This window comes from Ptychodera flava, chromosome 20 (assembly GCF_041260155.1).
Source record: "Ptychodera flava strain L36383 chromosome 20, AS_Pfla_20210202, whole genome shotgun sequence".
In the NCBI taxonomy this organism is placed as follows: domain Eukaryota; kingdom Metazoa; phylum Hemichordata; class Enteropneusta; family Ptychoderidae; genus Ptychodera; species Ptychodera flava.
The window spans coordinates 27,086,872-27,103,546 of NC_091947.1; the positions used below are offsets into that span (position 1 = coordinate 27,086,872).

At 36.3% G+C, this 16,675-nt stretch overlaps 1 protein-coding gene across 1 annotated transcript in view; it reads right to left on the reverse strand.

The window, feature by feature from the left end:
• Window positions 1-16,543, reverse strand: part of LOC139120459 (alpha-1,6-mannosyl-glycoprotein 2-beta-N-acetylglucosaminyltransferase-like) — a 78,797-nt gene extending 62,254 nt beyond the window's left edge. The window contains exon 1 of the mRNA XM_070684907.1: window positions 15,696-16,543. Coding sequence (XP_070541008.1) covers window positions 15,696-16,319 — 624 coding nt within the window. The 5' untranslated portion in view covers window positions 16,320-16,543. The remainder of the gene's footprint in view (window positions 1-15,695) is intronic.
• Between the last annotated feature and the right edge of the window lie 132 nt (window positions 16,544-16,675).

Consider the following 16,675-nt stretch of genomic DNA (forward strand, 5'->3'; position numbering starts at 1 on the left):
TGCCACATGTAAATGTATTTCACCGATGTATTAATCCTCTTTCTACCAGGCTCCATAGACAAACCATAGAAATTAAATCAACTTGGGAAAAAGAGGATTAAAATATGCAGTTTCCTGTCTTTCTAAGAAGACAGGAACATGACAAAGGTTATGGCTGGCCATTTAATATTATCAGAAATTCACATCTGACCTGAAATCTGTAATGGCAAATGGAAACACCCGACAGGTTTTATATGTGACTAATGGTCACGGGTGAAAACATAAAACACCTGTGACCATTTACAGATTCTCGACGGAATTTCTACTACAAGCAAGTACACTTTCAGGTCGAATTGACGTAATAAATACATGTACAATGAACCATGTACGGCCTGTTTTTATGATACTGAATGAATATTGGACAGCCTTGACAAGCTAGCAGGGCTATTGGCTTGATGTATCTTATACAAAGCCGTGAGCCTGCAATTTACTTCATCCCTGGTGTACAGTAAAATATCATTCAGCGTCGATATTTGGACCTGTGCTTTCCACAGCATTAGAAATTGTAAACAGTGCAATAAATTGCCATTATCTCTTCGCTCAGAAAATATTTCCAATTTCCCATTTGCCTGACAAATATTAAGTCACCAAATTCAACATTTTCAAAAATTTCATTGGTTAAAGTCCCTTAAAAAATTGTACGATACCGCGAAGGTTCGCCTTGCTGTATGACAACTTATCTGCTGATATGCGTCAGACTAAATCATGAGTGATGTATGGAATCAGGAGTGATGTATAGAATCAGTAGTGATGCGTTGAATCATGAGTGATCTGCTGCATTGCAGAGATTTTGCTGAACATAATCACCACTATTACTATAAATCTCCGTTTTCTGAAATTTTTTTTTCGGGTTTCAAAGTTTCAACATTTTCACCAGGTGCTTGATCTTCATGCAGTGGAACCTATTCAATGTGCATACAGTATGCAGGACATGTATCCTAACTATAGGCCCTCGTTTGCATGTACAAACCTTGGAAAAGATTGTAATGCACCTTGGAAAAGATTTTACATGTACATTGAAGTTGTTCTGTAGATATTCAAGTATTTTGTTAGAGTTTGCCTTTCGTGTGTATGTACGATACATGTTCTCTACAGCGTATTGTGAATATTGAAAGTGTCATTACATTCCATTTACCTTTTCACCAACCAACCAATCCCCCCCCCACCCTATTAAACTCAGAAAAATGTATTTACTGATTCCAAACCATCTGTTTGGATATTCTTACACACAATTAAATCTTACATTAATTCACATTATGAGTTGAAATTTTCATTTGCGTGAGCAATACATCTTTCCAATCTTTTGTGCTGAAGTGAATAAAGTCGCTGTAACATACATGTATGTTGCAATTAACGAAACACTGATACATGTACATACAAGTACGTGTTGAATTCTGATTGACAGGACATTGCATGTTTTAATACATGTATGCACATAATATTCTTTCCAATTTTAGCTATATGTAGTTATAGTTTGCTTTTTACGTAATGCAATATGGCAACAAATGTGAAATCACTTTTTTGGCAATACATGGTACAAAACATTGGAAAACATTTGCTTTCATCAGTAATCGTTTCTCAAAATGATCATTGAACTAGGAACTCCAAAACTTATTGAGAAAACTCTGTGAACAAGCAACGTGTAAATCATGTATTTTCCATGCATTTTCATTTTCCAAATGGTTATGACTATATTTTCTATTACGAGTATGTTGCAAACCACTGTATACAAAATGGATCACAGATAGAATATCCTGGTGCATATGGTTCAAGTCATATGTGCATGTACTTCACGTATGCTTTTTTATTATCATGGTTTTTCCCCTCAATTTTATGAGTATTCTACATGATGTGGATTGTACCGTTGCATTGCGCTAAGTGAATAGAAACACTGAAAAGCATCAGCAACATGACAGCTCTTGCAGAACAAAACCAAGACTTTGGAATGCAAAATAAAAGCAAAATTAACCATTGAAACCTTAGAAACACACGTGTATTATACATTTACATGTACCCGACTGTTTGCATCCAAACCATCTGTTCTGACACTTGAACACAATTACATCTCGTATAAACTCATATTATGTGATGCAACTTGTATTGCGTGAGCAATACGTTGAACACTCTTTCCAATTTCTTTCTGAATGAGCAGTAATGAGATCCCTGTAACATGTGGTGGCTGGCAAAACTTCCATACCGGTATATACATGTACCTGTATTATGTCTAATTCTGAGTGACGAGACCTCCGTGTATGCAGACAATACTGTTTCCATATTTGCAGCTATATGCAGGTAAAATATAATCAATGAAAGATATATAAATACTATCCTAAAACATATATGTATAAATGTACCTGTATCAAATTAGATTTTTTGTTTTTCGATGCCATATGGTGGCATGTATAAAACCACTTTTCAGCAACACAAACTATGGAAAAACTCATCCGCAACTATTTTTCAAAATGATCACTATACTAGGAATTCCCAACTCTGAGAAAAAACTCTGAGTACAGGGAATAACACATTTACATTACACTATTTACATGAACATGTATTTTTATTCGCCGCACAGTTATGACTCTTTTTTATTAGAAAGAGAACACAAACCATCTTATTAGAAATATATGTACATCACAAATGGAATATCCTGGTACATCAACCGGGTATAAGTCATATAAACTTGTACTTCACATGCGCTATTTTAGTGGTTGTTGTCCAAAAGATTTTATGTTGTTGCTCCATATTTTACATGATCCAAATTGTACTGGTACTGTACGTTGCACACAATGAACAGGAATGCTGAAAACCGTGTGATAAAAATTGACACATGCCCAAAGAAACGATGGATCAACTACACATGTAATGTACTTGTTATCTTTGTACATAAATATCAATAATCACATACACTCATTTTCTGAGTGTGTCTATGGGGTTGTATTAACATTCCTTGGTTGCTAAAATTTGCATAAATCCATATATGGTAAAGAAGACATGTCAGTTATATTTACATTACTAAACATCATTGAGCACTGTAAGGTTTTGATGAGTACACTTTTTTGCATGGCTCCCAGTGAAAATCCATGATTGGCTACTGCTGGTGTAATACAGGTGACGGAATGCCTTAATAAATGGTTAGGGATCATGTATATAATCAGTAATGTACATACCGGTGGACACCCTGCGCAACCATGGCAAACTGAATGCATGTATATGCAGTCCAGACCGCATGTTTTGAGGAGAGCGATCACTCCACTCGCCTACCACTTGCGCAAACAAAAATCCAGGAGCGATTTTCTGCTCACCTAGATCCTAATCAACTTGTACGCCAGCAAGTAATAATACTTTATCATTTGTGGGTGTATACATGGAGTATAAGGTTACCATGAAAAATTGCTGTTTTGTTTGGGATAAATGAGTTGTTGAGCAGGTTAAACTCTTACAGGTTAATGCTTTATTTTTCATATAAAATTTTTATCAGCTTGTCTTCGTTCAAACAGTCATGTAATCCTGAAAACATAATAAGGGACTGTCTGAATCCAAAACATACAATGTTTATCGAAAGTGCAATCATTTTTCACTTGCCTTGCTCTTTTCAAGGAAGTTATTGACTCACTTGCCTATCACTCACCTAAATGATTTCAGGGGAGAGAATTTTAGCTCTACTGCTATTTTCAAAAGATATGCTCTGGCAGTCATGTCATTTCAAACAACCCACAACTTTTTTACCAGTTCATTGTCTGTGCTATATAAATACGCAAAACAAACAATGATGAAGCAAGCAATTACATGGTAGCAAATTACATGGTAGCAAAAAAACCTGCCAACTTTCTTCCAAGTATATTTGTTGCTTTCCATATCAAAGATTGATAATATAGCTCGCGTAATAAACTAAAACATTTGGAAAGAAATAGACAAAAAGAAATCATTAAAACATTTTAAGAGCTAAGATCAAGAGTAGTAAAGAGTTTTACAACTGTTTGTTTAGTTTTTGCAGTGTTAGCAAATATTAATTTTCAGGCTGTAAAATTTCATATTCGCTGCATGATTTCCACTCCAAACACACTGGTAATATCTTCAAGCAATCATCTTGACAATCTAGAACTCACATATATAAATAAAACCTCTCAAAACATACATGAAAAGTCATGGCAAAATTTTAAGATCTTACTGGCTGTTGTAGTTTTCTGTTTGTGCCAAACACAACTATGATGAATAGACGATTCAGATAGCGGTACATACAATATACCAAATAATGAAATTATTTTTCCAAGGAACTTGATTTATTACAGATTATTGTGGGCAAATTGTTTACTTCAAGTGTCAGCAAATATGTGATTACTTTAAAAACTTTTTGGTTCATGAGTGTAATGTTTCTCTTTTTAGTAAATGTTATGGTTCAGTGTTTATCTCCATACAATATGATTTTTCTTTTCCCTTCACCCCAGCATCAAATCACTCAAGGTCTTGTCCCACCTTTCCATCTTGGATGCTAGCAAAAACACTTTCTCTCTCTGGCTTCCTTTCTTTCTGCATTACTTCTGAGTTCATTTTCAGTATTTTATTTGCTCCTTCTCTTTTTTTTAGGACTTAATCTTATCTGTGTATGTATCAATAAATGAATACTTGACATTGTCCTTTGTTTTCCTCGTTGGATGCACCAACATTCAAGACTACATCATCAGCATGCCATGGATGTATTTTCTGCAATCTGCATGATCTTGTAGAATTTTGAAATTTGATGAATCAATTACTTGCCAGATGGTATTATATCTGTGATTGTAGATAACTACGACAGACTTATGATATATGGAAGTAATGGCACTTGACCTCCAACCCCCTTCCATCAAACAAATCTTTTGAAAGTGCAAAAATCCACTGACGAATTTCCGATTTGAATTTTCCATAAAGATGTAATACGGTAAATTGCTAAAATACATGTAGGTTGTTGAGAAGTCACCCCTTTCACCACCATGGTTTGGACCAATCCCATTGTTTTCTATGGTAAAGTTGGACCTCTAGAAAGGGAAATGGGGTGAAAGGGTTGAACAATAAACATTTGAAAGTCTGAATGTTGAGTATTACGCATAGTTTCCATGGCGTTACTTTTGCTAATATACAATAGTTATTGAGAAACTGCATAGGTTAATTAAAATAGGGCCAAACCCCTCCCCTAAATGTAATGTATTTCATTTATAGTGCAGATGTTTTAATTATTCACTGTCCCCTTACTGGAATTGGTACCATTTTCATAAACTCCCATTCCGTATGCAGATGATACATGTAAGGCCACCTACACATAGATTGTGAGCTAACATCATGTTAAATGGTCCACCGACACACTAAATATGAGTAGTTGCTACTGTATTTATGGGTAAACATGAACGTTAAATCTGGCAAACATCTATATTTGTGCAACATCCAATGATATGAGATGGAGTCAGTCTACTCATACACTGTTTTTGTTGTTTTGACATTTCATAGCAGTGATGGATTGGTACCAGTAGATCTTTATCCGTTCTTCCTATTCAGCTGAGATGATACGGAAATACATGTAAATGTAAGGTATAATACCAGTGCTATTCCCTATCCCCCTTACTTTTGACAATTTTAGATTCTTCATTACAGTTTCTGGTCAAAAGATATCCTTTGTTGTCATCTGTACCATTTTACATGTACCACTTTCTGAGTCCCATAAACAACACAAAATAACAGCTGCTGAAGAAATCCACCTTTTAGGTTTTCATGTACGGTATGCGTACCTTTATCTTAGTAAGTCAACATGGGTGATTTTTTATCAGATCCAACAGTAACAATGACATTGCAAATGTTGTGAGGGAAACAAAATACACAACAGTTTACAGCATGTACAGTGCACAATGGAAGATCACAGAATCTAAAAGCATGTATATCAAGAAGGTATTACAGTAGGGCTGACTTCCAGTGATTCAGAAGCTGTTATCCAATTGGCTGGCAGAATCTTACCCTTATGATTAAATAGCGCAAATAAACTGTGAATAGTGACAATCAGCCAATCAGAGATAACCTTGCAAACATGCTGCAAGTCAGCCACTCCTGTATACAACATGTATGCTTTCTGTGAATATGTGTGTGTGTATATGTATATATAGTTTGTACTTGAGAATATATATATATATATATATATATATATATATATATATATATTATATATATATATATATATATATATATATATATATATATTATATATATATATATATATATATATATATATATATATATATATATATCCTCATGGAAAATTAGTGCTCAATGTATGACGCAGACATTGAATGTTAATGATCATTACATGTATATTATATAAATGTATCTGTAATCTACGGAGTTTCATCTTATAGTACAGTAAGTTTCCGCATTAGAGGATGCAGAATCTAATAATGTCAGGTGTTATCAGTCCGGGTTATGTCCATAGAGAGGATATTACGATTGACCAATCAGCGCCAACGTCATGAATAATTAACCATGCAAACCTTGGCTCGTACATTGCAACGAGTTTGGAACTTTTCCGCTTGATTTCGCCCTTTATTTTTAGCACTGGGTAGTTTTTAGATGTAGACGTTACGCAAAATGTTCATTACGGTCGAGATGGTGACCGACACAAGTGGTTAGTACATTGAAAATTACTTATTTGAATGAATTTCCTGGCCGGGTACGGCTCCTAGAAATCAACATTTGACCCTCGTAAATCTACACTAAGTTATTTGTCGCCAAATATCGCCTATTTTTGGTCAAATTTCAATTTAACCTTGCCATCTGCAGTATGGAGAATGTTTCAAGCTTTGCAAAGATGGGTCAACTGTTTTAGTCGGTCATCGGAGCACGATGGAGCACGATTTTTTCGATCACCATGCGTTGCCCGGTACGATTGACCCTTCGCTCAAAAAATACGCGCTGGATCAATCGCCGAGATGTTAACCAAAAGCTGGAAAAGAGAACGTAAAACGTCCAGTAACTCTTTGTCGAATATGGTCAAGAGTAAAGAAACTCAGAAAACTATTTCTAAAGAAATTTTACAATTTTTGACACAGTAGAACGTCTCCAATCGACTGGAGCTAAGATACTTCCGGGTAGCCAACAGTCTCACTCGACCGGTGGATCTGTCAGGTCATATCGCGATCCTCCACGATCTGAACAAAGTGAACCAATGTAACCTTTGACCCTTGTTACATATACAGTACGTGATTGGTTCTTGACTTAATTTCATTACATATACGGTACGCCATTGGGTCTTCCCTACTATCCTCTATATGGACATAACCCGGACTGGTTATTGGATGCTACCGGTATTAGACCCTTGACCTTATCCCACCTTGACATCAATACAGGCAAAAACAAGAGAAAACATTAGATTTTTTACAAAAAACATAGATCTATAGTATAAACATTCAGTGCATCGTGAAGTGAATAGTAGTCAGTCCAAAACCTGTTTTTTTTCAGTGAAATTATGCCTTTGAACGCCAATTCCTACTGTACCATGTTCACTGGGCTGCCAGGATTGAAGTTTCCTTCTGTGCGCTTAGCAGACATGCTGAATGCATTAAAAAAGTCTGATCGTGATCGCGCGATGCAGTGCATGATGTCCATCTTGACAATGCCTTAATTTTGACATATTCTTGTGAAATTGGATTCAAAAGGTGACATGTATAAAATAAAAATAGCGTCAATGACACTGTAGCTCCCATCCTGGACTATTTAGTGTTTGTTCTCTGGTCAGATATTTGAACATGTGTGAAAGGGATAAAGTGCATGAAGTGAAAATACTTAAATGTAATGTACTGGAGACAGTGAAATATGTTTAATGTATTTATTCAGAATAAAAATGCAAAAAATACAGAACTAGATATATCGAATACTGTGATACAACCATTAACTCAACAAGTCATTTACAATGACATAGTCCCCACTTGTAATAGGAGTATTAGTATTGATGGGGCAGGAAAATGTGGTCATTAAGAAGTATCACTGGAGTGTGTATGTTGAGATCTATGGGCACATAGGTCTATGTCGTTGTTCCCAATTTGAAACACATGAGGCATGTCTAAGTTATGGTTCTAAATCAGGAAAAAAGATCAGACCTCTAGCAGTATTGGCCAGCCAAGAAATACATATGCGCATTATAAATGAGGTACAAGATGTGACATCTTAAGGTCTAATATCCTATCAAAATTGGAGGGTATAGAACTTGTGGTTACTGAAACATGCATATATATGTATAATCAAGGTCAAAGGTCATCGAGGTCACATGACATTTTGAAAAAAATATTATATCGCTAATTAATCCCTATATGCCAAAAAATCAGATCTCTAGCTCTATTCGCTTGCCCAGAATTAGATGTGTACATAATTAATGAGGTAAAGCGGGTGTTGTCATAAGTTCTCCCATCCTACTAAATACAAAGGACATAGCACTTGTGGTTACTTATTTATTGACATAAACATATATTTTAGGTAAAAGGTCATCAAGGTCACATGACATTTGGTCAAAAAATTTCTCTCCTATAGTTATCCCTATATACCAAAAATCAGACATCCAGCTCTATTGGCTTGCTCAGAATGAGATATACGCATAATTATTGAGGTACAGTATGTGGTGTCATAAGGTGTCCAATCATACCAAATATGAAGGGTGTAGCACTTGTGGTTACTGAGTTATGGAAAAATATGTATATTTGAGGTCAAAGGTCACCGAGGTCACGTGACATTTTGTCGAAAAAATTGTATTGCTAAGTTATCCCTATATACCAAAAATCAGACCTCTAGTTCTATTGGCTCGCTCAAACTAGATATGCGCATAATTAATGAGGTACAATATGTGGCGTCATAAGGTGTCCCATCATACCATACATGAAGGCTGTAGCACTTGTGGTTACTGAGTTATGGACAAATATGTATATTTGAGGTCAAAGGTCACCGAGGTCACGTGACATTTTGTCAAAAAAATTGTATTGCTAAGTAATCCCTATATACCAAAAATCAGACCTCTAGCTCTATTGGCTCGCTCAAAATTAGATATGTGCATAATTAATGAGGTACAATATGTGGCGTTATAAGGTGTCCCATCATACCATATATGAAGGGTGTAGCACTTGTGGTTACTGAGTTATGGACAAATATGTATATTTGAGGTCAAAGGTCACCGAGGTCACGTGACATTTTGTCAAAAAAATTGTATTGCTAAGTTATCCCTATATACCAAAAATCAGACCTCTAGCTCTATTGGCTCGCTCAAAATTAGATATGTGCATAATTAATGAGGTACAATATGTCCCGTCATAAGGTGTCCCATCATACCATACATGAAGGGTGTAGCACTTGTGGTTACTGAGTTATGGACAAATATGTATATTTGAGGTCAAAGGTCACCGAGGTCACGTGACATTTTGTCAAAAAAATTGTGTTGCTAAGTTATCCCTATATACCAAAAATCAGACCTCTAGCTCTATTGGCTCGCTCAAAATTAGATATGTGCATAATTAATGAGGTACAATATGTGGCGTCATAAGGTGTCCCATCATACCATACATGAAGGCTGTAGCACTTGTGGTTACTGAGTTATGGACAAATATGTATATTTGAGGTCAAAGGTCACCAAGGTCACGTGACATTTTGTCAAAAAAATTGTGTTGCTAAGTTATCCCTATATACCAAAAATCAGACCTCTAGTTCTATGGCTCGCTCAAATTAGATATGTGCATAATTAATGAGGTACAATATGTCCCGTCATAAGGTGTCCCATCATACCATACATGAAGGCTGTAGCACTTGTGGTTACTGAGTTATGGACAAATATGTATATTTGAGGTCAAAGGTCACTAAGGTCACGTGACATTTTGTCAAAAAAATTGTGTTGCTAAGTTATCCCTATATACCAAAAATCAGACCTCTAGCTCTATTGGCTCGCTCAAAATTAGATATGTGCATAATTAATGAGGTAAAATATGTGGCGTCATAAGGTGTCCCATCATACCATATATGAAGGGTGGTAGCACTTGTGGTTACTGAGTTATGGACAAATATGTATATTTGAGATCAAAGCTCATCAAGGTCACATGACATTTTGTCAAAATATCCAAGATATCTGCGTGAACGGATGGACTCACGGATGAACGAACAGACTGACATGACCCAATCTATAAGCCCACTGGACTTCATCTGTGGGGACTAAAAATTGTGTCACTGCATCCTTTTTGCAATATGAATACCATGAGAAACTAAATTTTTTATTTTTCGTGGCCTTATACATGGGAGTCTATGGAGATCTGCCTTATACACGGGAGTCTATGGACGTGTAAACTAAAAATATGCAAATTTCACCACGATTTGCCCAACTTTGGGAAAGGTCACTCCTATGCACTTCCATACCAAGTTTCAAATCAATCGGACTTGTGGTTTCAGAGAAGAAGATTTTTTGACCAAAAATGGGAGAAAATTACAAAAAAATTCATGAAAAATAGCAAGTCCAAGATACTGACCCAAGATGTGCACAATCATTTCATGTCAGCCCAAAGTACTTACATGCTAATTTTTCATGTAATCTGCTCAGTGGTTATTGAGTTTTTTCAATTTTGACTGTTTTTACATTTTTTTCACTTAATTTGCATATTTTTGGCAATGACAACTTCATTTGAACAAAATCTCATCTACAGCCCATCATCCATGTACACACCAAATATCAAGATGAAATGTGCAGCGGTTTTGGAGTTTTTGATGTTGACGGACAGACATACAGACATACATACAGACATTTCCCTAGCCTATAAGAATAGCTTCCATTGCCATATATACATATGGCTATGGGAGCTAAAATAAGGTTATTCACAAAGTACCACAATTCATATCATCTTATATCATATGCTTCAATAGACACTCCATGTTTCGGACAAGACTGCTACATGATGTACTGGGACATAAATTCTGGTATTTTGTGAGTAACCTTGTATTATTTGATGAACTTATTAATTTACAGTATGTCTTCAGTATGATTATGCTGGCTTTATAGCAGTGTGATCTGCGTTGTGTTGATTGTCAGTGTCTGCCTATGTGGAAATATCACAAACACATGTACAGCCAGGCTTGACAAAATCATTATAAAACTGATTTTGATCATCAGGTATTCTCAACTGCCCACTTACTTACTTTATCACAATCGCCTTGCACATAAATTACATCCCATCATATCTGAGAAAATTCCTCCTCGAAGACGAAAATTTGATTCAGATGCACTGATAGAGAGGGTTGTGTGAACCAATTCAAGTATGTTAAATTTTTCATACAACAATCTGCTTGACTTCAAGAATAATTTCAATTGACAAGTTTAAACCAAGTTCAAAGTACACTAAATTCATGATTGTATTCATTTCAGTTAGGTATGCTATTTTATTCATAGTTCTGTGTACATATGTCTGGAGAGCAATTTAATCGCCACATAGGGTTCTCACAAAGTGTTATCTTATCGTATTATATTTTACTCCTGAGAGATTACAACGAGGATATCATGACTTAAATGCTGGTCCCAATATCATGAATATTATAATACACACGGATATTGTGTTGTGTCACAGTTCTTGTTCTTCCACAAGATAGGGATAAAAATGACAATATTTTAATTGTTAATTCTTTGTCACAAATCATCATCATATTGACACACTGTAAAAGGTAAACATTAATATAAATCTAACATAAAAATAAACAAAATTTTGTTAGTTTTCCCTTTTGACATTATGCAGTGTACATAATATACAGCTCAGATTGATTGCTGTTTCAGGTTTTTCATTGGAACTAACGATATATCAAACCTTCTTTGATTCTTATGTTTTCACAATTCATATCTTTACAGTAAAAGGGTGTTCTGTCGATGTTACTTAAATATCTACTTGGATAATTTTGGGCTCTGCACGATGTGGGGTTTGTGAAGCCCTACATGTAAGTTAAAAGGATATCCCACACTCTCCGAATGCTGACATGTACAGTGTCACAAACTTTGACCATCAAGAACTTGTCAGTTTACAGGGACAAATGTGTCATTTTGGCCATTTGTGAATGCCGAGAAACATCAAGGGTACTTGAATTCAACCATGGACACAGAATAGTTCTGTTGTATGGTTTGACTTAAGAGTCCTTTGAATGCATCCTTCACATGTTTTATGAGCCAATGACGTGCAATTTGTCCATGAGAATTGTACTGCACCTTATGACACCTTACATCACTTCAAACAGCTACATGTACTGGTTAGCAACATGCATAGATAACAGTGGTAGTTGTCTCTACTAATCAGTTTTATAATAAGGGCCCTGAAGAGTTAACAACTCAGTAGCACCTTTATCAATCTTTACATGTACAGCTGATGACAATTGACTTGCCTTTACAATTTGCACATAGAAATCATTTCTTACACACCACTGGTTTTCCATGTGAGGACATTATGATTTTGTGTATATCAGTACTTTGGTGTCTCGATTTTGCCAAGCCTTGTATACGTACATTGTATTTGACTGCATCATGTGGTGAAGTGTAAACTTTGTTACACCTTATTTACATGTAAGCACAGGTGTGCAATATTACAGGTCCAATAATCAGTATCATTTAAGGTAAATAAATATTTAACCAGGCCCAAAAGACGAGAAATCAAGGGTGTCGACTTTATTTATGGTAAACCATGCACACTTCAACAGATTTCAATGCACTTGCTTACCTTGTACATCAAAATTTACCTTCCAGGAATTCACAAACTCTTCAACACAAATCACTTAACACATTAGACTTGGTTCAAGTCGGTGAATTTAAAAAAAATAAAATCATTTATAATAGTTTCTCTTGTGTCTCTCCTATTTCGTACAAACCTATCCGGAATTTGGCAGCTCACGCCAGGTTTTCCCAGCGATTGAATGTGTCACGTTTGAGTCTGCGCAGTAGTGAGTTAGTTTCTGCCGGATTCACCGACTTGGACTTCTTGCAAAGTACAGGCGGTGAGACGGACTGTGTACACAGTGACGTAAGCAAATACAAAATGATTGACAGCCCCCGCCGTTATTCTGGCCAATAAGAAGAACGCATTCCTAATAAACCTCTGCATGTATTAAAAAGTTTGTTGTCATCTCCGTGCAAAGCTAGACATCGAGTACGTTTTATATCTGGGCGAATAATGGCATCAAGTTCGTACATCAACCGCGTTTTACTACTGATCGGTCGACCATCGCTAATCATGCGAGATTACCAAAGAAAGCTTGTTGAGAGTTACATTGAGGGAAAAGATGTGTTCGTCTGCGCACCAACCGGCAGCGGAAAATCACTGACATACGAAGTCGCCCCACATTGTTTTGATTTCCATCGCTTTGGGCACGTAAGAGAACAGGCTACAACTGTAAGGACGGTGTCTTTTTCCATCCTTGAATAACAGGCGACGATTTTCGCATTTTTGCAACATGGGCCCCACAAACAACACAGATATTTTCACGCGTTTTCGGTGATACAACAGAGGTCGTGCTGACTTTTGTGGGAGTGATCGCACTCGACATTTTGTCAACAACGCCATGTGAGTTTTATGCACGTCTCGTTTGGGTCAATTGGTAACTCCTCCCAATGTGTAAAATTTAGTGATGTCATCTTATGAATAATATATGAGTAAAGAAAAACGTCATCTCATGAATAATTTATAGCAACGCAGATCGTGCAAGAAAGCCAAGTCTGTGATTCCGGGTGAAACTCCGCTGTATAGCGTTCACTCCACTCATCGCGTTCACCCTACTCATCGCGTCCACTCACGCGCGCGTTTCACATGAAAGCAAAATACAAATCATTGCGTTCACTTCACTCAAACATTCACAAATCACAGACTTGAACCAAGTCTATGAACACATGTACATCTCATCACAACTTCCCTGTCACAAAAATCTCAGTATGTTTAATTTTTTTGTATCGTGTAAATGGAGAATAACCAGGAATAATGGATGTAAGTGTACATTATAGTTAAATGTGATAAAAACTAAACACGGTGTTTCTTCCTATCGCAGATAGGGACCTTCATATGCTGGTATTCCGAGAAGAACAATGCAGCATCTGGATCATGATCATATCACATTACACTTGCCTGGCTTTGTCCCTGAGATTTATTCCTACCTTCTGTAGAAAATGTCCAAACTGAGTGCCTGATGAATGACTGGACAACTATATCACTGATGCTGATGTGTTATGCAGTGATGAGAGTCCGTACATTTCAACAAACTATGACATACATGTATCAAGTGAATGCAAATTATTGAATTAAGAATAACGCAAATTATTGAATCAGGAATCTTGGTGTTGCTGATAGGTAGACATACATGTACTGTATGAATACAACCATTCTTTGTGAGACAGGTAATCAGCAAAGGTACATGTAATCATCAACCACAAACAATATTGTTTTCACAAAAAGGAATTCACATTTTTGGGTAGGTTTTTTGATCGGCAATCAATTCACAAAGTGCCCTTTTACATTATCAAAAACTATTAGACGCTAAAAACTACAAATGAAAAATATCACTTCAGCTAGAAAACTAATTTATGTAATTGTAATTTGATAATTGCAAATTAACTACTAGATAACTACTGCTTTTAATAGGGGACAGGAAATGACTGTCCTTTTACAAAAATAAATTAAACAATAAGAAGGCAACGATAATCATAATATCAGAAACCTTGATTAAATTATTGATAATTTAAAAATTCTGAACAAATGGTACATCGATGCTAAGCTCAGAAAAAAAATTAAAAAATTGTGTTCCTGGTGGCCAGACCCACCAAATTCGAACCATCCAACCAAAAGCTTTTTTAATTTTTTTTTTAAAATATCGTATGAATTTTTGCTAAATTTTGCAATATTTTGATTGATTGCATCCCTCTAAAAGTAACAAAGTCTAAACAAACAATTTTCTTTTCACAGAATTTTTCAATGACTATAAGTATTAGAATTTTTTCCTTTTTCTCTTCACTCTCAGTGAATTGTTGAAGCAGCGAGCCTAACACCAATCTACCCAACACTGCACTGGTACTAACTTTCCCAGGGCAGTGAGCAACATCTTTCACACTTGGAATAAAATTTTGAAAAAAGCTGTATGTAGAATCAGGAAATAATCTGAGGATCTGTCATTGCAGACTGTCAAAAGACACTAAAAGTTAATGTTTGTTTTCAGTGAATATTAACTCACGTATTAAGAACTAGCAAAAAAAAAACACGAGTAAAATTTTGTTAAAGTAGAACCATTGAAGACAACAACAGAGTAATAATCACGACTGAAGTTTCACATTTAAGTTTCACATCTAATTGTAAGGTATTTATATTATGTCAATATAATTTTGCTAATTCTTTTATTATCATCTTACGGTGCCATATGCTACAATCAAGTTCTTTTGCTTGAGATTAGAAAAAATTCTATCTTCAACAGGTTAGGAAACGACATAACAACCGGAGTGGATTTTGTGTATGACACACTCTGCAAGAGCGTAGCCTGTCGTACTGGTGATACGCCTCTGCCAGAAGCGACGTTGTATCTCGTTCAGTGACAGTGTACAGTACAGTTACCTGTGCAGTGCATTGCATTGTGAGATCTTTCCTGTGAAAGTAAAATTGGGGACTTACCTGGCAAAAATCTATACTATCAACTATTGCATTCATCTCTTCTGAATACCAGTCGAGACTTATAACCAGCAAAATCTCTTCTATATTGGGCACAGCTCTCATGGAGTTGATTAAAAACTGCAAGTATTCGTGTCTTTGGTGTGCCTGTACAACGACCACTATACTATTTGACGGCCTGCTTGGAAATTTATCGAGGTTGTGAATGTACTGTTTATGATTGACGTCCAACATTGCTGCTTTTATCTCGGCGATGTTGTTCAGGTCAACTTTCGGTCGTGTCCATTTTTCTGATTTAACATTACCATTCCCGGCAATTAGTACTGTATCATTAGATTGCGGTTTTCCCTGTTTTATGGAGGATGCGTTACTCTTAGCTAGATTTGGCATTTCAGTCCTTGGGAATCGTTTTCCTTGAGCTAAGTCTATCGGTTCCGGCTTTTGTTGTTCGGGGATAGGGTTCTGAAAGGCCGGTAATTCAACGACATGTTTGCCGTCATAGACGGGGTGTCCCTGTGGTCTTCGGGATCTATGGTTCGCTTCTTCGTTCGACACTAAGATGTACAGGCTGACGGTAATAACACAGAGCAGGAACAGAAGCAATTTGAAAACTCGGAAAGGTCGCATCTCATGTCAGCGGTGAAAAACGACGAAGGAACTGTACTTGGACCCACAACTTACGTTTCTATGGTGTTTCATGGAAACAGGTTATCTTCAGCAAACGCGGGTCTTCATTTGTACTCTAAATTGACGAGTTACCTTGCTTTTCCCACTAGGATTTTTTTAAGCGGGCTCCCAAGTTGTTGAACTTCGTCCGCTCAGCTCTCCGGTGTCGACTCTTTCCCGTGACTGAATATTAGTTTATACGCATGTCTGTCAACGGTCTCCCTAAGCTACTCGTACCAAACCAGTGTCGATTCTCAGTAGTATGGCTTCTTTCCATTTCAGATGGCCACAATCAGTAAAAAGTAAGATCGATGTGT